This window comes from Jaculus jaculus, chromosome 5 (genome assembly GCF_020740685.1).
Source record: "Jaculus jaculus isolate mJacJac1 chromosome 5, mJacJac1.mat.Y.cur, whole genome shotgun sequence".
Lineage (NCBI taxonomy): Eukaryota > Metazoa > Chordata > Mammalia > Rodentia > Dipodidae > Jaculus > Jaculus jaculus.
The window spans coordinates 157,528,320-157,552,461 of NC_059106.1; the positions used below are offsets into that span (position 1 = coordinate 157,528,320).

The 24,142-nt window shown below is 43.6% G+C and overlaps 1 protein-coding gene across 2 annotated transcripts in view; it reads left to right on the forward strand.

Annotated features, from left to right (window-relative positions):
* The window catches only part of Ifnar2 (interferon alpha and beta receptor subunit 2), a 43,082-nt gene extending 19,735 nt beyond the window's left edge, over window positions 1–23,347 (forward strand). For both annotated transcript variants that reach the window (XM_045151092.1, XM_045151091.1), the window contains exons 3-9: window positions 289–327; window positions 2,198–2,321; window positions 3,444–3,613; window positions 6,721–6,878; window positions 10,369–10,537; window positions 15,803–15,927; window positions 22,404–23,347. In XM_045151092.1, coding sequence (XP_045007027.1) covers window positions 289–327; window positions 2,198–2,321; window positions 3,444–3,613; window positions 6,721–6,878; window positions 10,369–10,537; window positions 15,803–15,927; window positions 22,404–23,123 — 1,505 coding nt within the window. In that variant the 3' untranslated portion in view covers window positions 23,124–23,347. The remainder of the gene's footprint in view (window positions 1–288; window positions 328–2,197; window positions 2,322–3,443; window positions 3,614–6,720; window positions 6,879–10,368; window positions 10,538–15,802; window positions 15,928–22,403) is intronic.
* The last annotated feature ends 795 nt before the right edge of the window (window positions 23,348–24,142 follow it).

Sequence of the window (24,142 nt, forward strand, 5' to 3'; positions counted from 1 at the left end):
ATCAGGGATGTATTCTCCCCCGTGGAGCAGCCCTCCAGTCCAATTGGAGGGCAGTTGGTTTCCACCATGACAGACGTGCCACTGTTGCACCTGTTGGCTCATCTGGCCTGGCTGGCCAGTTATGAGGCTTGCAGTGTCCACTGTTGAAAAATACAATGCTTTAAAAAAATATATTTTTTAAAAATGTTAACTTGAAAATATAATGTTTAATTTATTGTTAATTTGCCTGGCTTGACTCCTGAGGCCAGGCCATTTTTATTGGTTCTAACTTATTTTTCTTCCTCCTAGTGTACATAAGCCTACTTGGTGCTTCACCTGATTGTGATGGTAAGAGATGTTCTTAGTTTGACGAAATTCAATTCGAGGGTCAAAATATTAGGGTGAGCATTTATATAGGGAAATATAGGAAACTTGAATTCAAATCCCAAATCTGCTGGAATCCTTTGTAAAAGCAGCTAAGATTAGCTAACCCTGGTCTTCATTTTTTTTGTGTGTCTCACAAAACTATAAGAAATTAATACTAAAGATTGTGTTTAAACCTCTTGAAAGAATATTAGGACTCTTAATCTTCTCTGTCCCGGATAGAAGCATAAGGAGACGCTATGCCAGACAAAAAGTGGTCCAGAAATAATTACTCTGTCGTTCTTTTCTTTCCCCACATGTTGGTTTCAAATAAGGAGAAAATATTATTTTTTTTTTTTTGCTGATTTAAAAAAATATTTTATTTATTAATTTATTTTTAAAAAATATTTATTTATTTATTCAAGAGCAACAGAGAGAGAAAGAGGCAGATAGAAAGAGAGAGAGAGAGAGAGAATGAGTGTACCAGGGCTTCCAGCCACTGCTCACAAACTCCAGATGAGTGTACTCCCTTGTGCATCTGGCTAACGTGGGTCCTGGAGAATCAAGCCTCGAACCGGGGTCCTTAGGCTTCACAGGCAATTGCTTAACTGCTAAGCCATCTCTCCAGCCCTTATTTATTAATTTATTTGAGAGAGAGAGAGAATGGGCATGCCAGGGACCTCTAGGCACTGCAAACAAACTCCAGACACATGGTTGCCCCTTGTGCACCTGGCTTTTGTGGGTACTGGGGAATTGAACCTGGGTCCTTAGGCTTCACAGGCAAGCTCCTTAACTGATAAGCCATTTCTCCAGCCCTGAAAAATATTTTTTTAAATGAAACCTCCCACCTATGTGTGTGTGTGAATCTATCCACAAAACCTGACAAAACATTATTCAATGTGTCTTTGGCCTTCTGATGAACAGTGGGGGCGAGGAGCCAGCAGTAAAGAAGCAAAAATGAGTCTTAACCACGGGGAACGTAAATTGCCTTTAAATGATTAACAACTTAAGATAGGATTTTGACAAGTTGGACATTAGAACCTCATTTACCAAGGCCACTTGCCACAGTGTATAATCTCGTAGTCAGGGAAACTGGTGTACAGTACTGATCTCAGCGTTGTCAGGGGCTTGCTGCCCAGAAAGGGCCAGTCTGGATCCACTGCCACTCTTCTCCTTCGTGTGACCAGGGGAGTAAAAGTGAGCACTGTGGGGAATGAAAACAAGGCAAGTCTGCAGTCGGTGGAGCTGCCTTTGTAGCAGCCGAGAGAATGGGGTGTGGTGGAAGTATACCATGTTGCCCAGAATAAACTAGATTTTTTTTTTTTGAGTGAAAGATACAGAGTTGGGGGCTGGAGAGATGGCTTAGTAGTCAAGGTGCCTGCCTGCAAAGCTTAAGGACCCAGGTTTGATTCACCAGTACCCATGTAAAACCAGATGCACAAGGTAGCACATGCATCTATAGTTCATTTGCAGTGGCTGGAGGCTTAGAGCACCCATTCATGCTCTCCTCTCTCTCTCTCTCTCTCTCAAATTAATAAATAAATAACATACTTTAAAAGAACGAAATACACAGAGTTAATAATGATTGGGGAAGCCCTTTGGCCCAGGTATGTTTACAGGGTGCTGAGTTCCTATTTGCTAAACTTTCCTGCCCTGACAGTATGTTGTCATTAATTAACCAAATTACTTTATTTCCAGTAGACTTCCTGTGTTTTGCAGACCCTGGGCTCTCTAGGGTGCTTCTGTGCTGGACATGTGGGTCTAAGGTTCCTAGGGACAGATAAAACATGTAAAACAGATGTAAGCCTGGATTTCTGATGTCATTGCCTTTTCCCTCTCCTCCTATTCTCTTTAGACATTTCAGAAGAACCTTGCAATATACGTATGACATTACGAAACTTCCGGCTAATTTTATCATGGGAATTAAAAAACAAATCCATCACACCAAGCCACTATACATTATGGCAAACAATCATGAGGTTGGTTGTCGTTTCATTTTCCCCTTACTAAACACATTATCTTTCTTTTTTTAAAATATTTTCGTTTTATTTATTTATTTGAAAGAGAGAGGCAGACAGAGAAAGAGAGAATAGGTGTACTAGGGCCTTCAGCCACTGTAAACAAATTCCAAATGAATGTGCCACCTTGTGCATCTGGCTTATGTGGGTCCTGGGAATTGAACCTGGGTCCTTTGGCTTTGCAGGCAAGTACCTTCACCACTAAGCTATCTCTCCAATCCTCAAGCAGTCACTAAGAGTTATTAATAAGTCATTGCTTTAGCCTAGTAGATCCTTGGAGGGTGTGTGTGTGTGTGTGTGTGTGTGTGTGTGTGTGTGTGTGTGTGTGTTTTACTAGGTGTTGAACTCACAGCCTTGCACGTGTTAGGCAAGCACTCTATGACAGAGCTACATCCCTATCCCTGAGAAATCCTTTAGTTCATTGTTTATTTGGCCTCCAGCTATTGCCACTGACCAGGAGAGGGCTTCATGAGAGTTTCCCTTTGGCCCACTAAAATCTTAATGTTTCTCTTTACATTAAGTAGTCACATGTATCATCTTCTTACTTATCTTTCTTTCCCAAGCTTGGTAGACCAGATGTCTGTGTTGTCCCTAAAGTAGCACAGGGCTGGTTTGTAATTGGACCCTGTGGTTTTCAGTCAGAGGGAGAGGATATTTCAGGGGAGTTGGTCATGATAATGTTAGAGTGGGAGGAGAGCTGAGACCAGACCAGGAAAACCCATGGTTCATGGATCGATTCACCCAGAAGACACATACTGAGAACTAGCACGTGCCGAGGAATCCATCCATGACACAAAGACCCTGTATCTAGTAGCAGATGTTCTGGAAGTAGGTGAGGACATTGTTAAACAAATAAAGATACAATATAGTAGTTGGAGGTAAACCCTAGAAAGGAACAGGGATTGAGAGTGTGAGGGATAGGGAAGATGTGAAGTGTGCAATTTTAATGTGCAAAGATGAGGGAAGGCGATTGGATTTGGTGACATTTGGCCAGAGCCTAAAGGAAATGGGGAAGGGAGGCATAGAACATGGATTCTCATGGCATACATGCCGAAGTTTTCCCTTTTCCATTTCTTTCCAAAGTAAGCAGGAAGACCTGGAGATTGTTGAGAACTGTACAAATATCACAAGACCATTTTGTGACCTGACAGATGTGTGGGGAGAAATGCATGAGAACTACATCTCCGTCTTGGAAGTGTACAGAGAGAACTTGCTATTGTTCTGCTGTGGGAAATCTATCTTTGCCACACAAAGTGAGTAGGTCTCTGGGGTTTTTTTTGTTTGCTTGTTTGTTTTGTTTTGTTTGTTGTTGTTTTGGTTTAGTTTGGTTTTTTGAGGTAGGGTTTCACTCTAGTCTAGGCTGACCAGGAATTCACTTTGTATTCTCAGGGTGGCCTCGAACTCCCAGCGATCCTCTTACCTCTGCCTCCAGAGTGCTGGGATTAATGGCGTGCACCACCATGCCCAGCAGATCTCTGCTTTTTAGCCTTATTAGGACCATTCTTACTTGTTCGGTGATGAGCTAAGAAGGCCTGAAGAGGTGTTTAGTTTCAGAGCTGGGCTTACTCCTGGCCTAGCTGTATAAGAGGGTGTAGGTATTAGGCTGCCCTGAAGCTCAGTTTTTTGATCTGACTAGTGGAACCATACCCTGTTCTGTGCAGGCTAATGCTGAGTGCCTGTGCAAGACAGATGTTCAGACCTGAGTAGTTGGCTATTTTTTTAAATTTTTAATTTTATGTTACTTATTTGAGAGAAAGAGGCAGATAGATAGAGAATGAGCATGCCAGAGGCTTCAGCCACTGCAAATGAACTCCAGATGCATGCGCCACCTTGTGCATCTGGCTTACATGGGACCTGGGGAATCGAACCTGGGTCCTTCGGCTTTGCAGGCAAGCGCCTTAACCGCTAAGCCATCTCTCCAGCCCGAGTTGCTGTGTTTTGTTTGCTTTACAGCCTGACAGAAAGCAGTTAGTGGGCTGGAGAGATGGCTTAGCGGTTAAGCGCTTGCCTGTGAAGCCTAAGGACCCCGGTTCGAGGCTCGGTTCCCCAGGTCCCACGTTAGCCAGATGCACAAGGGGGCGCATGCGTCTGGAGTTCGTTTGCAGAGGCTGGAAGCCCTGGTGTGCCCATTCTCTCTCTCTCCCTCTATCTGTCTTTCTCTCTGTGTCTGTTGCTCTCAAATAAATAAATTTAAAAAAAAAAAAAAAAAAAAAGAAAGCAGTTAGTGAGGCCCTACATTTGTTTGGGCCACTGTTTCCATTACCACCAGAGAATATAGCCAGTGGCTTCACATGTGAGCTCTCAGGTGTACAGACACCTAGATCCTAAAGATCAGAGGCAGAAAACTGGAGCCCTGGAGTGGACTGACCCCTTTGACAGCCGCTTCTCCAGGCACTTGTTTTAACAGCATCAGTTCCAGCTCCATTACCCTTTCAGTTTCCCAGGAAATCATTGAGCTTCAGCGCCCTGTAATGTACTGTGTGGGTGTGCTCACATATAAACATCCTTTACAGTAATCGTGATAGCTGGATCCCACCATGACAGGTTTAAGATAAACACAGATGAAAAGTATGCTTGGAAGCCATTTTGGTGGTGCACATCTTTAATCCCAGCGTTTGGGAGGCAGAGGTAGGAGGAGCACCATGAGTTCGAGGCCTCCCTGAGACTGCATAGTGAATTCTAGGTCAGTCTGGGCTAGAGTGAGACCCTACCTCAAAACAAAAAAAAAAAAAATAAAAGTATACTTGGGGCTGGAGAGTTGGCTCAACAGTTAAGGCTCTTGCCTGCAGAGCCTAAGGGCCCAGGTCCGATTCCCCAGGACCCATGTGAAGCCAAATGCACAAAGCGGTGCCTGTGTTTGGTGTTCATTTGCAGTGTCTAGAGGCGATTCTCTCTCTATCTGCCTCTTCCTCCCTCTCTCTCAAATAAATAAATAAAAGTATATTTTTTAAAGTGTTTTTAAAAAGTAAGGGAGAGAGTTAGAAAGCATCTAACATGTGACAATGCAAAAATTTAGCTCTGAGAGCATTGAATGACATCATAAATATTTGGGGACATTAGATAGAGCAATTTAGTTTGTTTAAAACTGTGCTTCAGTTAAAGTGTAGGTCAGAGATGCAATAGATTTGAATTAACCATGAAGAAATCGTGAAGTAAGTCAGGGATCTATAAACACTCCAAAGTGATCCAGAGGGAAAAAAATCCTTTAGACTTTGTAGACCACATATGGTCTCTTTCCCATTTTATTCTTTATATTTTCTTTTAGAATCAACAAGCAAGTTGTGTAACAGTAGTTCAAGGGACATAATTTTGTAGCCCTTGAACAAGCCAGTTGTGCAACAGTCCAGTTCAAGGGCATAATTTTCTAGCCTGTGATGTAGTTAAGTATATAATTTTATCAAATGTAGTCAGATAAGCCAGTCATGGTGGCACATGCCTATAATCTTAGCACTCAAGAGGCAAAGGCAGGGAGATTGCAAATCGAGGCTATATAACAAGACCGTTCCAAAAAAATGTAGTCAAGTCGAGCCGTCAATCCCAGCACTTGGGAGGCAGAGGTAGGAGGACCGCCGTGATTTCAACGCCACTCTGAGACTACATAGTTAATTCCAGGTCAGCCTGGGCCAGAGTGAGACCCTACCTCAAAGAAAAAAAAAATGTAGTCAAGTAAAATTATATGCCATGCAGAAAACTGTGGTTTAGAAGGATTTAATTTCAGTTTGTGGCCAGACAGGGTAGTGTACACCTTTAATCCCAGCATTTGGGAGGCCAAGATAGGAGGATCGCCATGAGTTCAAGGCCACCCTGAGACTATACAGTGAATTCCAGGTCAGCCTGAGCTAGAATGAGACCCTAACCCCCGCAAAAAATAGTTTGTGTGTATATGTGTGTGCACACATGTAAATATGTGTGTGTGTGTATATATACCTATACATGTATATGCTGTATTTAGTATTTGTGAATATGTACTTATGTATAGTGTATAGGAAAGTTAATTATATTCAGGGAAAATTGCCTATTTTTCTACAATGATTGTGTATTATTATTATTACTATTATTATTATTACTATTGTAACATGAAAATAAGTCATTTTATATTTTATATTTAGGATCCAATCTGAAAATTGGAAAATTTCTTTCAACCCAAAATCTATCTTCAATGTGCCATAGAAATGTTAAATGAATCATTTAATTGTTTTTAATCTCAGTTTTTATTGAGCGTATATGACTGGAATTCCAAGCAGACTAAAAAGGAAGTTGTTTTTCTTTAAGAGAAATGAGACTATGTCTGACATGGAAGACATTATCATGTGTCATGGACTGACATTGGGGTTTGTTTCTCACTATGTTTGCTGAACAGTTCATCTTGAGCCACCAGAATTTGGCATCATTGGCTCGACAGACCACATCAATGTGACAGTGGGATTTCCACCAGTCACCCCCAAGCTATATGGGAAAGAAATGCAGTATTCTGTATCACTTGTCATCAAACAGCTGTCAGAGGGAATTATTAATGTGGTAAGTGTTCTCTAGTGCTTGGATGAAAACAGTTATGAATTGGCAGTGGATATACTTGACTCTTTTCAAGAAGAAATACATAGAGCCAGACATGGGCTACATGAGATACTATCTTAAAAGAGAGAGGCATGTAGGGTTAAGGACATAGCTTGGTAATAGAGCACTTGCATGTTCAAGTTCCTGGGTTGCATCCCCAATATTGAGGAAGAAAGGGAAAAGGAAGGAGGGTGGGAAAGAGAGAAGGAAAGGAGGAGAGAGGGAGAGAAGAAGGAGAGAGGGGAAAGGGAGGGATGAAACAAGGAAAAGAAATAAGAGAAAGGAGGGAGAGGAAGGGAGGGAAGGAAATGAGGGAAGAAACAAAAGAGGGAAGAAGAAAGAAAGGGAAACAGGAAAAGGATGAGAGGGAAGGAAGGAGAGGGAGAAAAAAGAGGAAAGAAGGAAGGAAAAGGAGAGATGGATAGAAGGAAGGAAAAGGAGGGGAAGAAGAAAAAGTAGGGGAGGAAAGAAAAGAGATAAGGAGGAAGGGGAAAAGGAAGGAGGGAATGAAAAGAGGGAGGTGTCGAACAGCTAAGAAGTCTGGGTTTTGCTGTGGCTTGAACTTAGGAAAGAAGTCTCTTTAGCCCACTCGTTGCAGAAATAATGTTGATTTAGATAGACATAACTGAACGTCAGTAACGTGAAGGTGACCCTGGTGTCATACAGGCTTGGCTCTTCAACTCCTTGTTGTCTGCAACCTTCAGAGTGCTGGAGCGTGTGGAAATGGGAAGCTACACTTACCAGTGGCCACCCACACTGAAACAGCCTTTTGTTTGTAGAATCCAATACCTTCCCGTTTGAAAACCCTTGCGTACCTGGCGTAAGGGCACGGGCATTCCACGCAGAGAGCCATGACGTCCGAGTGCACATGGCGGGTTCAAGAAACAGCAGAGAGGGAGAGGTGTCTGGAGCGCAGAAAGGCAGGAAGGGGAGCGAGCAGAGAGGGAATAAGGCCAGACATGTTTGGGTCTTGGTGGAAGCCACTGGAAGCCTGGCTAGTGTGTTACATAGACTAGAGGTAATGTTGAGAGGCCAGGTAGCACTATAAGAATGCTAATCACCTCATACTAGCATATTGTAGAATCATTACTAAAATGAAATACCTGAGGTCATATACTTTATAAAGGACATGTACTTTGGTTCAAGGTTCTGGAGGTCCAAGGCTAAAGGGTCATATCTAGTGATGGCATTCTTTTTTTTTTTTTCTTTTCTTTTTCTTTCTTTACTTCTTTCTTTCTTCTTTTTTTTTTTTTCTTTTTGCTTGTATGTGTGATTGGTGGATGTGCCTGTGCGCCTGCCTACAGGAGGGTGGTCAGGGGTCTTCCTCTTTCTGTCATCCATGTGTTTCCTTGAAACTACAAGAACTTTCTGGGGACACACTCAAGCGATATCCATATAGTGGGGGGAGGGGCTTGATGCAGTCTTTGCTTCATGAAACAGGACGTTAGCATTACTGGCTTGCACAAGACCCTGGGGATCCCAAACATTGTGCCTTCAATTGTCATACTGCCATTCAGCCATGAGGTAAAGGACTTCCTGCCATGCTCTGTCCTCACCTGTCCTCCTTCCTTCTTCGTCTGTTACTTTCACACAGGAGGTTCTATTTATTTATTTATTTATTTCGGGAGTTTCAAGGTAGGGACTCACTCTAGCCCATGCTAACCTAGAACTCACTCTCTAGTCCCAGGCTGGTCTCAAACTCAGTAATTCCTCCTGCCTCTGCCTCCCAAATGTTTGGATTAAAGGCATGTGCCACCACGCCCAGCTTCCTGAGCCTTTAGTCTGTTGGGTCGTGTGTTGGTTCTTTTAAGTGACGCCCCCTCCCCAAACTAAACTGGTAATGAAAGGCTATATTTGGACTGCCCGATATCCTAATCTAGAAAGTTGTTACTGAGGATGTATTTGGGACACTGTAAAAGGAGAATGGTTTTAAAGTTGTTAGTCAGGAAGAAGCTTCATCTGATCTTTTTGTTGTTGTTGTTTTCGAGGCAGGGTCTCACTGTAGCCCAGGCTGACTTGGAATTCACTGTGTGTTCTCAGGGTGGCCTTGAACTCACGGTGATCCTCCTACCTCTGCCTCCCGAGTGCTGGGACAAAAGGCATGCATCACCACGCCCAGCCATCTGATCTTCTTATCCCTGAAATGGAACAGAACTCCAATGGAAGGAGAGTTGGGCAGAGTATAACTAGCAGTCTAGCCTCTGCTTCAGACGAATTCTGTAGCCTTAGAGAAATTACTTGGTGGCTTGTACCTTCAGCTTCCTCTACTAGAGAAGAGAAATAATGCTACATGGTTTCAAAAGTCAAAGAGGCTAGTAGACATGAAAGCCTTTTTTCTGAATTGTCAACTAGATACATATTGTCAATGAGAAAGGATGGTTGTAGAGGTGACATCGGGGGGCTGGGGAGAGAGCTCAGTCAGTAAGCCGCTTGCCTCTCAAGCACGAGGATCTGAATTAGATCCTCGGAACCACGTAAAAATGATAGGCACAGGCTGGCAACATGGCTCCGGTTTTAAAGGTGTTTGCTTGCAAAGCCTGCTGGCCCAGGTTCAGTTCCCCAGTACCCATGTAAAGCCAGATGCACAGAGTGGTGCAAGCATCTGGAGTTTATTTGCAGCTGCAAGAGGCCCTGGTGTGCCCACATTCTTCCATCTCCCTCTCTCTCTCTCTCCTCCCAAACACTTTTTTTTTTTTCTTAATGGTTTTCAAGGTGGAGTCTCACTGTAGCCCAGGCTGACCTGGAATTCACTATGTAGTCTCAGGGTGGCCTCAAACTCACAGTGATCCTCCTACGTCTGCCTTCCAGGTGCTGTGATTAAAGGCGTGCCTGTAATCTCGGTGCTAGGGAGGCAAACAGGTGGATAGCTGGGACTTGCCAGTCAGCTAGTTTAGCCCAACTAGCAAGTTCCAGGCCAGTGAGAAACCCTGTCTCCAGAAAAGGTGGATGATGTTTCTGAGGAACAACACTGGAAGTTGTCCTCTGGATTCAGTATGTATGCACACACGCACACACACACGTAAAAGAAGATGGCATCCTGGAGACCTTGACTCGTCTTTGGAACTCTTTCTTCTCGCTTGTAAAATGGAGTTGATAGACTTTTGTAATGTGGGTACATATGTGTAATTGCTTATAGTCTTTTGATAAATTGCTTGGCCCAAGTGACTTATAAACGCTTTTGCTTGCCAAAGCCTGCAATACTTTTCACTGTGTTTAAGATTTGAAGAGAGGAGCTCGGTGAGGGTGACACACACCTTTAATCACAGCACTTGGGAGGCAGAAGTAGAAGGCTCACTGTGATTTTGAGGTCAGCCTGGGAGTGAGTTCCAGGTTAGCCTAGACTAGGTGAAAGACCCTGCCTCAAAAAAAAAATAAATAAATTTAAAGAGGGGATCCTTAGGGCCTACCTCTCATCAGTGTTACTGATTTTTTTTTTTTCTGCTTCTTTTCACAGCATAGAACTAAAATTCCAAGAGGCCTCCATGGAAATTTCACCTATGTCATTGACAATTTAATTCCAAACACAAACCACTGTATATCTGTTTCTTTTGATGGTGGTAATGTGGGAAAATCAATAGAGCCTCCCTTAAAATGCACACTTCTTCATCCTGAGCAGGAGTCAGGTACGGCTGGCTTTTAAAACGTCATGCTTTTACTTTGATGCAATGCCTATTGAAAGGAAAAGAATCTGAAATTCACGGTGCGCTAAATGTACTTCTTTCAATAAAGACACGTTACGGACATATTTCCTGCTGGCCTGTCTGTAAGATCTTGTGGTTGTGTTCTTGACAATCAGGTGTCTGTCATTTGGAAATGGAAATGCCTTTTATTTCAGGGGGCTGGGATGAAATTCAGCGCTGTGTGCGCTTTGGTTGGCCATTGTTTGTGTCTTTTGCTAGAAGCAGCAGTTACTTGAAGTCGCGGTGTGCAGGGGCCTGGCAGGGCATGTGGTGGGAGCTCGAGGGAGCATTGGCTCTCCTTGTAGATGAAAACAGCCTGTGAGTTTACTAATGAAGCAGAAAGCCCTTCCTTTGTGGTAAAGTCAGAAACACTCAACACTGTTCCTGAACCTTCTCTGTCTGCGCCAATGCGCGGCAAGGAAAGTTGAGCGTTAAGCTTGGTGGTGTTTGCTTGCCTATGTGCTCAGCCCTTTTGGGGGACCAAGGCAAAAGGATTGTGAGTTAAGAGGCCAGAGTGGGCTACATCATCAATTTCAAGTCCAGCACGAGCTATGGAAAGAAGGGGGAAAGGAGAAAGAGAGGGAAGGAGGGAGTAACAGAGATTGAGAGAGAGAGAGAAATTGAGTTTAAGGAGCCTTCCCTGATAAGTAATCTCCCAGAAAGTCACTAGATCTCTAGAGCTGTTTCTCCCTCAAAGAAGTCTTTCTTTCTTTTCTTTTCTTTTCTTTTTTCTTTTCTTTTCTTTTCTTTTCCTTTTTTCTCAACCCTGGAGGAACTGTCTTAAACATTTTCAGTCATAATAAAATTGAGGTTGGATTTACACGGACATGGCTTGAATCTGAATTGTCCTCCGCAGGCTCATTCTGAGCAGTTAGCCTCCAACTGGCAGTGCTGCGGTGGATCTTTCTGGAAACTCGGGCAGGTGGGCTTAACTGGTAGAAGTAGGTCACTGGGGATGGGCCTTTGAAGGCTACCCCTGGTCCCTGATTCCTGCTGTGCCCCATGTTTTCTGCTTCCTCATCCAATGTGATGCGGAGATGCTTCCAAGACACACTTCTGCCACCTTGAGCTGAACTGCTTCACCATAGCCTCCCCACCGCGATCATCTGGAACAGTGAGCCCAGGGAAACCCTTCCTCCACAGATTGCATCTGCCAGGCATTCTGTGCCAGAGGAACAAAAGTGGCACAGTTCCTTGTGAAGTCAGTGAGCTTCACCAGATAGCAGCAATGCTACTGGTGCTCAGTGACAGGGTGTGATTTCGTGTCTCCTGTTTCTCAACACCAAAGATGCACAGAACGATTTTCAAAGAAGAAGTATCCGCCACTGTTAGCACAAGGTGGCACATACATCTGGAGTTCATTTGCAGTAGCTAGAAGCCTTGGCACACCCATTCTCTATCTATCTCTCCCTCTTTCCCTCTCGCAAATCAATAAAATAAAATATAAAATACAATACGCAGGCTGAAGAGATGGCTTAGCAGGTAAGGCACTTGCCTGTCAAGCCTAAGGACACAAGTTCAATTCTTCAGTACCCACGTAAGCCAGATGCACAAAGCCGTGCATGCGTCTAAAGTTCGTTCGCAGTGGCTAGAGACCATGATGCGCCCATTCTCTCCCTCCCTCCTTTCCTCTCTCTCTCTCTCTCCCTCTCCCTCTGTCTGCCTGCCTCTCTCTCAAATAAATAAATAATACTTAAAATACAATATTCAAAGTAACAGTAAGATCTATGGAGAAGAATTAAGTGGGAAGGGAAGTGAGATGGCATGAGATGGAGGGGTACGTTCCTCACTATTTTAAATAGAGCCGTGTTTTGCACATTTTCTAGTTTACTGGAATGGGGATTCTTGCTCAGGTGTGACTTACTGGTGGGGCGGAAAGCCGCAGAAGAAGGGAGAGGAGGCAAGAAGTATACGTGAGGAAAGAAAGATTAAGCAAGTGAGTAGCCTCAGCTGAGCCTCACTGGAGCCTGTGGCCCTAAAGTCTTCTCTGGAAGGTGTCTGACCTTCAGTCAGTGTGGCAGTTATTAGCACTGGGTGGCATAACCTCCAGGCAGGGCAGCTCTGCCAGGGGCAAGTCCTTAGAGAAGGAGTAGCTCAGATGTACCAGTCAGCCACGCACAGCAGCCCTGTGGATGTGGGCAGGGCATGCAGTCCATCATAGATGGTTCTTCCCAAGAAAGGACCCAAAAGGAGTTATGATGGGCAGAATCATGGTACTCAAAGTTAGCACATCTTAATCCTGGGTGTGTGACCACGCTACTTTTGGTGACAGAAGAGACTTGATGGTTGTACCTTCAAGATAAAGATAGGGAGGTCAACCTAGATCTTCCACTAGGCCCTCCTGTGAGCACAAATGTCCTTTATAAAGCAAAGGAGACGGAGATTCTGGATGAGGAGAAGTAATGGCCCACAGAGACCAGAGCCTGAGAGACTGGGAGATAATTGGCTCTGAGGCTGAAGGAAGGGAAGCAACAAAGAGCAGAGAAATGGATCTTCCCTGAATTTCTGGAAGAGTTGTCATCCTGCCAACACCTTGATCTTTATCCCAGTGAAACTCATTTTGGATTTCTGACCTCCAGAATTGTAAGATATTCTAAGTTCCGGGACTAACTTTGTGGGCTTTTTGTCACAGAGATAATGGGGAAGGAACAAAGGAGAGCGGGCTAGTCTCGCAGATGTACCAGGGGAGAAAGTACCATGTGGCAGATCCAGTAATGCCAAGGCCCTGAGATAGGACTGGCTTGGTGAGGCATACCAGAGGTAACTGAGCAAAGAAGAAAATAACAGTTTATATCAGAGAGGTTGGAGGACCCTAGATGATATAAGAGCTTAAAAGCCATTAAGAGAGATGGGGACCCCAGTAGTCCCTAAGGAGCTCTGACTTAGGATCTGACATGGACATCTGTAGACCACAAGATGGTAGAGCCCAGTTACTCGTGAGCTGGCATGGCGGGACTCCAGAGGGAGAAGCAGGAGATGAATGCCAAGAAACTAACATTAATCATCATCAGTATTCTCACAGAGTTCTTGTTCTTGTCCATTAAAGATAATAGTGATCATGATCAGAAACGACTGTCCTTGCTGCTCAGCTCAACCGTCTGCTTGTGAGCGCCCATGTTTCAAAACTCTCAACAATGAATCAAGAGAAAGATGATGTTCATCTAAGACCAACTGAAGATAAAATCTAGTCCCAAGATGGTTGACCTGCCTGCTTTTATTAAAAAAAGCAAACAAACAAAAAGAAACCAACTAACTCCAGATGTGGTGGCACACGCGTTTAATCCCTTTAATCTACTTTCTGAGTTGGAATTTTGTTGCGACTCCACTCTTTCAAACAGGATTAAGTATCATATTAAATATTATGTATGTATCACATGACCCCCCCCAAGGAAATTCATGTTTGTTAAATTAACAGTAAGCTAAAACCAAACAAAAATGTCTTAGGTTTTTGTTTGGATTTAAAGACCTGTGAAACTGTTTACAGTTCCCCAGTGTGACCTTGTTGATTGTAATTTGCATACGTTGTTTTGTGGGGTGTTTCTTCTAAGTAGATTGCACGTAGAGGGAAGGGGCTTTTGTCTCTATTCTCTGGAAAGTTGGATGTGGCCTTGATTATCTCAGTGTCTGAAAGGTGTCCTCGTGTGGCTAGACCTGGTTTAAGAACTGTCATTCATTCACTCTGAATGGATGTGAAACTAGGCTCTTGGATCCTGTGGTACCCACCAATGCCAGGGTCTTGACTGCGTTTGTGTTTGTTCATTCCTACGTTTTAAAAAATATTTTATTTACTTATTTGTGTGTGTGTGTGTGTGTGTGTGTGAGAGAGAGAGAGAGAGAGAGAGAGAGGTAGATACAGAGAGAGAATGGGCATGCCAGGGCTTCTAGCCACTGCAAACGAACTCCAGATGCATGCACCACTTTGTGCATCTGGCTTGCATGGGTGCTAGGGAATTGAACCTGGGTCCTTCAGCTTCACAGGCAAGTGCCTTAACCATTAAGCCATCTCTCTAGTCCCATTTCTTAGCTTTTTAACAAACTTGAAAGTATGTAATCCACTACTGTTCCCATTTTTCTCTTCTAGGTCTGTTTTTCCTGAGACTTTGTTTTTTTTTTTTTTTTTTTTTTGGTTTTTCGAGGTAGGGTCTCACTCTGGCTCAGGCTGACCTGGAATTCACTATGTAGTCTCAGGGTGACCTTGAACTCACGGCGATCCTCCTACCTCTGCCTCCCGAGTGCTGGGATTAAAGGCGTGCGCCGCCACACCCAGCTTTTCCTGAGACTTTGGATAGAGTTACTGCTAATGAAGATATTTTTAGAAATTTAAGAGAATTTTATATGTAACTAACCATTTCTTTGCAGTCCAGATGTACTTATGGTGGGGCAGGGGAGAATATTTTTTGGCTCAAAGTTGAAATTTCACAAAAGGAATTTTAATAAGAGGCTGAAGGGACGTCCTCAACTCCTCTTACAGAACAAAGCCACTTTCAGAATTCCTGCTGTGTCCAAAGTTCAGCCTCAGAATGGCCCAGATGGTTTGTCAGATAGGCTGTTTTCCCTTCCTCCACCTCTTCCCCTTGTGTGTCACACAGGACAGGTGCCTGTGGGTATTTGTGACATGGCCCCATGGTGAAGACACTGGGCTGCTGGTTCTGTTTACTTTTTCTCATTTAATTAACATCCATAGCTGGTGACCAAAATATTGCAGTTCTAGAACATAAACTGATTTTTTTTCCACTTTGAAATTCTAAATATACTCAATTGTTTAAAATATACACACCTGGGCTGGAGAGATGGATCAACCCTTAAGGCACTTACTTGCAAAGCCTAATGACCAGAGTTCAGTTCCCCAATACCCACATAAAGCTGGATGTACAAAGTGACATTTGCATCTGGAGTTCATTTGCAATTGCTGGAGACCCTGGCCTTCCCTCCCTCCCTCCTTCCCCCCCTCCGTCTCTCTCTTTCTGTCTTCCTCTCTTTTTTTTCTCTTTCTCTGTCTGTTTGCAAATAAATAAAAATAAAAAATATTTTAAATATACACACTTGAGTTACTCTTTATTCTTTTGTACTTAGCAATATAACCTTTTCAAACTTTTGCTTCCTCAATACCAACTTCTGACACCAGACAAGTGTTCATTTTTTTCCCCCATCCGCCACCATTTTTTGGACTTTCATTTGAAATAAAGCCACTTATCTTTTCATTAACAGGATCATCAGACTCAACCATAATAGGAATAATTCCTGGATTTTTGATAGCAGTGATCTTCGTAATCATGCTCGCATTGAAACGGATTGGTTATATATGCTTAAAACACAATCTCCCCAAAGTCTTGGTATGTGGTTTTCATTTCTACATTTTTAATTTTAACTGAAGAATTTTTATTGTGTGCTTAAACATTTTTACAGAAGAGAATCTCATTTTGCAAAAACATCAATGAGTTTCATCACAGTGGTGTTTTTTGTTTGTTTTTTCTTCATCCATGTAGATGTATACTTGCCAGGCTTAAGTATAGCAGTGCATTCTGTAGTTCCTGTTTATAGACTGCCTACCTTTTACTTCTAATAGTTAAATAGAGTTCCATTATGATCAAGGTATCATTTTTAATCATTTCCCAGCTGTCAGACATTTGGAAGGTGGATTTCATTTTGCCTTTCTCTCTTTATTATGGATAGTGCAATGGGGATTTTTATATAGATTACTTTGGATTACTTCAGTGGAACATATCTACACAATAGATTTGTCTTATCAAATGGCATAGAGCTCACTTATAATGCTAATGGCAATCTGTGTATCTCCAGTGTGCCACAGACTGATTAATCATGTGGACTACTGTGCACTGTTGCATGTAGCGCTGATCACAGTTTGCTCACCTTTTGTTAGTGATGAAAACAGCCATTTTCATGTCTTGGTTTCTTCTGTGTTTCTGCCTGTGTGTTTACAGTCTGAGCATGGCTCTCACATCTTCCTAAAACGTCAAGCCTTGACTCAACTGCTCTTACCTGCCTTTTATCATTTTCCCGATGTCATTGTACTTTGTAGATTACTTCTGCATTTCATGTAGAAATTTCTTATTTTTTTAATTTTTACTCATTTATTTGAGAGAGAGAGAGAGAGAGACAGAGAGAGAATGGGTGCACCAGGGCCTCCAGCTACTGCAGACAAACTCCAGGTGCATGTACCACCTTGTGTATCTAGCTTACATGGGTCCTGGGGAATCAAACCCAGGTCCTTTGGCTTTGTGTCTATCTACTGTTTGTCTGTTAAAACTGCTGATAAAATATATAAAATAAGCCGGGCATGGTGGCGCACACCTTTAACCCCAGCACTCGGGAGGTAGAGGTAGGAGGATCGCCATGAGTTCAAGGCCACCCTGAGACTACATAGTGAATTCCAGGTCAGCCTGGACTAGAGTGAGACCCTACCTCGAAAAAACAAAAAACAAAAAAAAACTATATATATATATATATATATATATATATGTATGTATGTATGTATATATACATATATATGTATGTATTATATATATATAAAACAGCAGTTTTAACGGAAAAAATCAGGACACTCTAGACCTGGTATGTTTGTGTATGCTGGTTTAATCAAGAATAGATGTTTATGTTTAGGTTTTCTTTGTGTGTGTGTGTGTGTGTGATGCTGGGATCAAATTCAGGGTCTTGAGCATGCTAATAATTGTTTAAATATTCACGTGTGCTTTGTATGTGTGTGTTTATGATGTATGTATGGGCATGTGAATGCCACAGCACACACGTGAAAATCAGAGGACAAGCAGGGAGTGCTGTCCTCTCCTACCTTGTTTGAGACAAGCCCTCTCTTGTTTGCTGTGGGGAAGGCCAGAGTGGCTGGTTTGCAGCTTCGGGAGTCTCCTGACTCCTCTCATTGCTGTAGACACATTGGGTTACAGGTGTGTGCACCACATTGTGTCCATCTTCACATGGGTGCTGAAGATCTGAGCCTCAGTCAACAGCCTTGTGGAGCAAGCACCTTTAAGCACTGAGCAATCTCCAGAGCTCAAAACAGCTTATGTGGTGTCTTTTCTTTATTTAGTTTGGCAAGTATTCATTGAACATAAGTAAATATTATTGTCTACTACGTGTCCATACATTCTTGGTGTTAGCGATACAGGACATAAGAAACAAAAAGCCCTCCCCTCAAGGGCTTGAAGTTTGAGGCGTGGGCTAGAGAAAGTGCTAGATCAATAAAATTGGTACAATCATTGCATATATAATGAACAGCATTTAATTAGAAAACTAGGGGCTGGGGAGATGGCTCAGTGGCTGGGTTCAATTCCTTAGCACCCATGTACAGCATGTTTGTGCAAGGGGCCCAGTTGCACCCACGCCTCACACACACATGCAAACAAATAAATAAAATTTTAAAAGCAGAAAACTGGTGTAACATTTTTAACATCCAAATACAGTACGTACATTCTAAGTAAATTTTCCCAAACTGAACTCACCTCTGTAGTATGTCCAGCTCAAAAAAAAGAGAAAAAGAAAAAAGAAAAAGCCACCTTCAGGTGCTAATCCTCACCAAGGATGACCATTGTCCCAATTACTAACTGCACAGGTTAGTTTTTCCTGGTATTGAACTTTATACAAATGGAATAGCATTTACAATAGCAAAATGCAATTATAATAGCAACAAAATGTTTTTTATTAATATTTTGTTTTTTATTTATTTGAGAGAAAGAAAGAGGCAGATAGAAAGAGAGAGAGAGAGAGAGAGAGAGAGAGTGGGCACTTCAGTGCCTCTATCCACTGCAAATGTACTCCAGACACATGTCACATGTGCCACCTTGTGTATCTGTCTTACCTGGGCCCTGGGGAGTTGAACCTGGGTCCTTCGGCTTTGCAGGCAAGTGCATTAACTGCTAAGCCATCTCTCCAGCCCCAAAATGTTTTTGAAACATTTAAGGAATCAACAGATGATGACATGCCTGTCACTGAGGAAATCTTGTCAAATGAGAAGCCCATAAGCATGTCTATATGTATGGAAATGTGATGAATGACAGCAGGTGTTGCCAATTAATAGGGGAAAGATAGTGTTATCTGCACTGAAGAAAATGATAGTAGATCCCTACCACACACCACACAATACCACACACCACACAATACCACACACCACACAATACCACACACCACACAATGCCACACACCACACAATACCACACACCACACAATGTCACACACTACACAGTGCCACACACCACACAATGCCACACACCACACAGAATAGCCAGTTCCAGTTAAATTTAACTGTGGGGTGAAAGTCAAAACTAAAAGGTTTTAGGGCTGGAAAGGTGACTTAGCAGTTAAGTGCTTGCCTGTGAAGCCGAAGGACCCCAGTTTGAGGCTTGATTTCCCCAGAACCCACGTTAGCCAGATGAACAAGGGGGTGCATGCGTCTGGAGTTCGTTTGCAGTGGCTGGAGGCCCTGGCGCACCCATTCTGTCTCTCTGCCTCCTTCTCTCTCTGTCTGTCGCTCTCAACTAAATTAAATAAATAGATAAATAAATAAAAACAAAAAAATTTAAAAATAAAAAACTAAAAGGTTTTAGACAATGAACATGGGCCCCGACTAAATGAGGTTTCAACTAATGAATCTTTAAATATACAGTGGTGTGAAAATAAATAAGCATATAGCATAAACCATACTTCAGTTTTTAAACTGTGATTTTTTAAAAAGCACTTTATCATAGCATAGGCTATATGCTAGATGATTTTTCTTCACCTGTAAGCCAAAATGTTCAGAGCTAACTGAAGTTAGACTGAACTGTGATGCTCAGTTGATAAAGGGTGTTAACTGCACTTTCTTTCTTTTCTTTTGTTCATTTTTATTTATTTATTTGAGAGCTACAGACAGAGAAAGAGGCAGAGAGAGAGAGAATGGGCGTGCCAGGGTCTCCAGCCACTGCAAATGAACTCCAGACACGTACACCCCCTTGTGCATCTGGCTAATGTAGGTCCTGGGGAATCAAGCCTTGAACCAGGGTCCTTAGGCTTCACAGGCAAGCACTTAACCACTAAGCCATCTCTCCAGCCCTGTTAACTGCATTTTCAACTTACAGTGTTCTTAATTTTCTGTGTGTTTAGAAGGCTATAACTCCTCGATAAGTCAGAGTTGCGGATACCTTCCTGTTGTTGGGATAAAAAACCTGATCAAAAGCAGCTGATAGCGGGGAAAGATTTATTTTGGTTACAGCCTTGAAGAAAAGCTTCATGATGGCAGGGGAGTGCACAAGCAGAGGCTGATGTCACTCCTTGCAATAATAGGTGAAAACAGCAGCAGGAAAGTGAGGTAAACTCTGGCAAGGGAAAGCTGGCTATAACACCCCTAAGCCCACCCCAGAAACATACCTCCTCTGGCAAGGATCCGCCTCCCAAATGGCCACCAGCTAGGGTCCACCATTCAGAACACAGGAGTTTATGGCAGACATCTCATTCACACTACCATACTCAGTAAGCACCTGTATAAGAGATTCTGTATGACTTCGGAGTTAAGAAGGTTTTATAGAAAGACAAAGCAAAGACCATAACAGAATCATATTGATAAATTTTCTTACCCTATGTGCATATATTAAAGTTCCCAATAAAAAAATTAAATTTTTTTTATTATACTGAAATTCAGAACTTTTTAAAGTAAGTTTTTATTTATTTGTTTACTTGCAAGCAGACAGAGACAGAGAATGGGCACTCCAGGGCCTCCAACACTGCAAATGGACTCCGGGTGCATGCGCCGCTTTGTGCATTTGGCTTTACATGGGTCCTGGGGAATCAAACTCATGTCATTAGGTTCTGAAAGCAAGCATCTTAACCTCTGAGCCATCTCTCCAGCCCTAAAATCCAGAATTTTTTCATCACATGTCATCATAGAGTAAAATGATAGACCTCAGACTGTGGGAAACATGTGTGTAGTTGGCTACTTTGTGTGCCTGACATAATTACATGAAAAACTGAGTCACTAAGAAAGAAAAAATTAATTGACCAAAAGGCTGAGTCTGGGTAGAGTAAGGTAGGAGCAGTTTGCCACATGGACAGCTGGTGCAGGCGCAAGAGCAGAGAGCGAGACGACGCAGATAAGGACCCCAGGTCCCCAGGTCTAGAAAGTTGTCATGACTGTCATCTTCTCTGATGATTCCATTCTCTCCACCTGACCTCAGGATCCTTCGTGAGGGTGAGCCTTGGCCTGCGTCATTTTCTTGTTAGCTCACCCCACTTGGAGATGTTTTCTTCCAAAGACTTGGATGGGAAAAGACTGGGATGGCCATGTTTTCCCACCTCTGAATCTTCAGGGATCATCTGCATCTTTATGGGCCTCCAGTCCTAGGGGCTTTGTTTCCCAGAGCTTTGACCCTGAGACCATCAGCCCCCTAGCGTCTTTCCCAACCCACAGTCTCTTGACACCCTGTAGAAAGCCTTGGCACAGACCATGGTGGAAATCTGTGCAGCTGAATGGGTGACTTCCCCGGAAGGCAAGAAGCACTCAAGCAAGAGGAAATTAGGATGAGTGAGGCAGGAAATATAACCACTGCTGCAGGCTGCCTACCTGATTTGAAGTAGGGGCAAGTGTTTTAACCTCTCTGCACCTTACTTTCTCATCTGTAAAATGGGTCTAAGAACAGCACACAAATCCTAGGGGCCAAGGAGATGGCTCAATGGGTAAAGCATTTGTCACACAAGCGTGGATTTGGATCCCCAGCACTCACGTAAATGCCACACAGGTGTAGAGGCCCACTTGCAATCCCAGCACTCAGGAGATGGAGACAGGGTATTTCTAGGGCAAGTTGGCTAACTAGACTAGCCGAATCAGTGAAGTCTGGGTTAGAGTGAGACCCTGTGTCGATAAGTAAGATGGAGAGCGAACAAGGAAGACACCTGATGGCAACTCTGGCCTTCACACATGCGCACATGCATACAAATACATACTCACATGCATGCAAAAAAAATTTTAAAAAACTTAGCATGCCTAGGGGCTAAGTGTAGCTCAGTGGCATAAGATGTGCTTAGCACACACAAGGCCCTAAGTCCAATCCCCATGGCGCACGCAAGAACGCACGCACACGCAAAGTAAAACGAGCCAACTTCCTAGAGCATTTATGAGAATGAAGTGACTAACAATTGGTCTTCCACATCCACAAGTTCCATCCAAAATAGAGATCAGGGCTGGAGAGATGGCTTAGCAGTTAAGCGCTTGCCTGTGAAGCCTAAGGACCCCGGTTCGAGGCTCGGTTCCCCAGGTCCCACGTTAGCCAGATGCACAAGGGGGCGCACGCGTCTGGAGTTTGTTTGCAGTGGCTGGAGGCCCTGGCGCACCCATTCTCTCTCTCTCCCTCTATCTGTCTTTCTCTCTGTGTCTGTCCCTCTCAAATAAATAAATAAAATAAATAAACAAAATAGAGATCAAACTATGTGGGGGAAAAAATGTCTATCCAGACTTTTTCTTGTCATTATTCTATAAGCAATATAGTACCAACTATTTGCATTGCATTTATATTGCACTGGGTACTGTAAGTAATTGGGAGATGATGCGGGAGAAATAGCATAGGTTATATGCAAATGCTTTGTCATTTGATGCAAGGGACTTGAGAGTCCTTGCGTCTGCAGGCCAGCAACCTGTACATAGTGCTAAGAGCGGTCACCATACAACTGTCAGCGTCTGGAATTGTCATCACCACCTCCCTCATCAATTGCCTGTTTATAATAAGTTTTATTATCTCAAAACGAAGAGCTGATGCAAGTTGGTACGGCCTCCATTTCACTCTCCTCTCTCTATCTCTCTCTCTCTTCCTAGAATTTCCATAACTTTTTAGTTCGGATATTTCCAGAACCACCGTTGTCAGAAGTAGTGGATGTGGTAGAGGTCATTCACATCCACAGGAAGAAGAAGCTGTGGAATTACAATTATGATGATGAAAGTGACGGTGACAATGAAGATGTCCCCAGGGCAAGTGCCGCTGGTTATACCATGCATGGACTGACGAGCAGGCTTCTGAGCCAGACCCCTGCCTCCTCCTCGGCCAACTCGCAGGAGTCCCCGGATGAAGACGAGGAATCTGAGGGATCTGATGAGCCTCTGGTAGGGGCTGAGCCAGAGCCCCCCAGTACGTTGGAGCCCAGCCCCTGGCAGACAGAAGGCACCAGTGAACTCTATGAGAAGAGAGAGAGTCTGCCCCAGGACGCCTTTCCCAGGGATGACAGCGGCTCCACGGAAGGGCCTGGGGACAGAATCGCTTTCAATGTGGACTTGAAGTCTGTGTTTTTGAGAGCTCTCCACAGTGACTGGGAAGAGGCCTGTCAGGTATCTCCTGCAGAAGACACGGTGGGTCTCGAAGACCATCCCCGTAGAACAGAACCAGGCCTCCTGGTGGTCACTGAGGAAGGGACACAGCCGCTCCACCCAGGCCTCTCTGCTCACTGTCTGTGGACTGAAGATGACGTGTCATCTGATAAAACTGACACTTCGGACTCTGAGGCTGATGCTAACCTGGGAGATGGCTATATCATGAGATGACTCCAGAAGCAGTCCATTGACTTCTACTGAGAATCTACGGGGTTTTCTCCCGACGCCTTGACTTCACACCCTGTGGTCTGCAGGCATCTGTGGGGGAAGAGCCTAGAGAACTGTGGAACCCACCAATTCTCCCCGTGATCTTCCTATGCAGATCCCAGCAGGGGAGCATCGCATTGCTCAGTACACTGTTTACAAGCTCAAAGTAATTCACTTTGAAGGGAGCACACTCTGCTTGCCCCTCCCTTTCTGTGAATGGCCTGGGGTATACAGTTCGTGTTTCCTAGGGAGCTTGGGTTTGATGTGGCTTCCTGAAGCTGTTCCTGTGGTATTTCTAGGAAATGATTAAATTGAGCCAGCTGGGAGGTAAGGAGGGAAGAGGGATTCTAGAATGCAGTAGGAGCTGTGAGCTGTGTTTTGCAGGGAGACACCCTGCCTGAGTCAAGCAGGTTCAAGAAAGACCCTGCCATGAAGCAGGTGGAGAGCAGGAGACCAGCACACTAGGAAAGAACCTAGGAAGGAGCCAGCTAAATTTCCATGCTTTCTGAACCTCTCTCAGATGTCCGATTCTGTGGCCTCTGCTCTGAGAAGTCTACTCCCAGCTACTCCCCAGCTTAAGTGGGAAGACACCACATTAATAATTCCAGTATACGGCAGGTGGCTGATAGAGAATTGCCAGGACGGGAAGGAAGGGATAAAAAAGCAGTGCCATATTTTTAAAATTTTTTAATATTATTTTTTATTGACAACTTCCATAGTTGTAAACAATATCCCATGGTAATTCCCTCCCTCCTCCCCCCCCCCCACTTTCCCTTTGAAACTCCATTCTCCATCATATCCCCTCCCCATCTCAATCAGTCTTGTTTTGATGTCATGATCTTTTCCTCCTATTATGATGGTCTTGTGTAGGTGGTGTCAGGCACTGTGAGGTCATGGGTATCCAGGCCATTTTGTGTTTGGGGGAGCACGTCGTAAGGAGTCCTACCCTACCTTTGGCTCTTACATTCTTTCTGCCTCCTCTT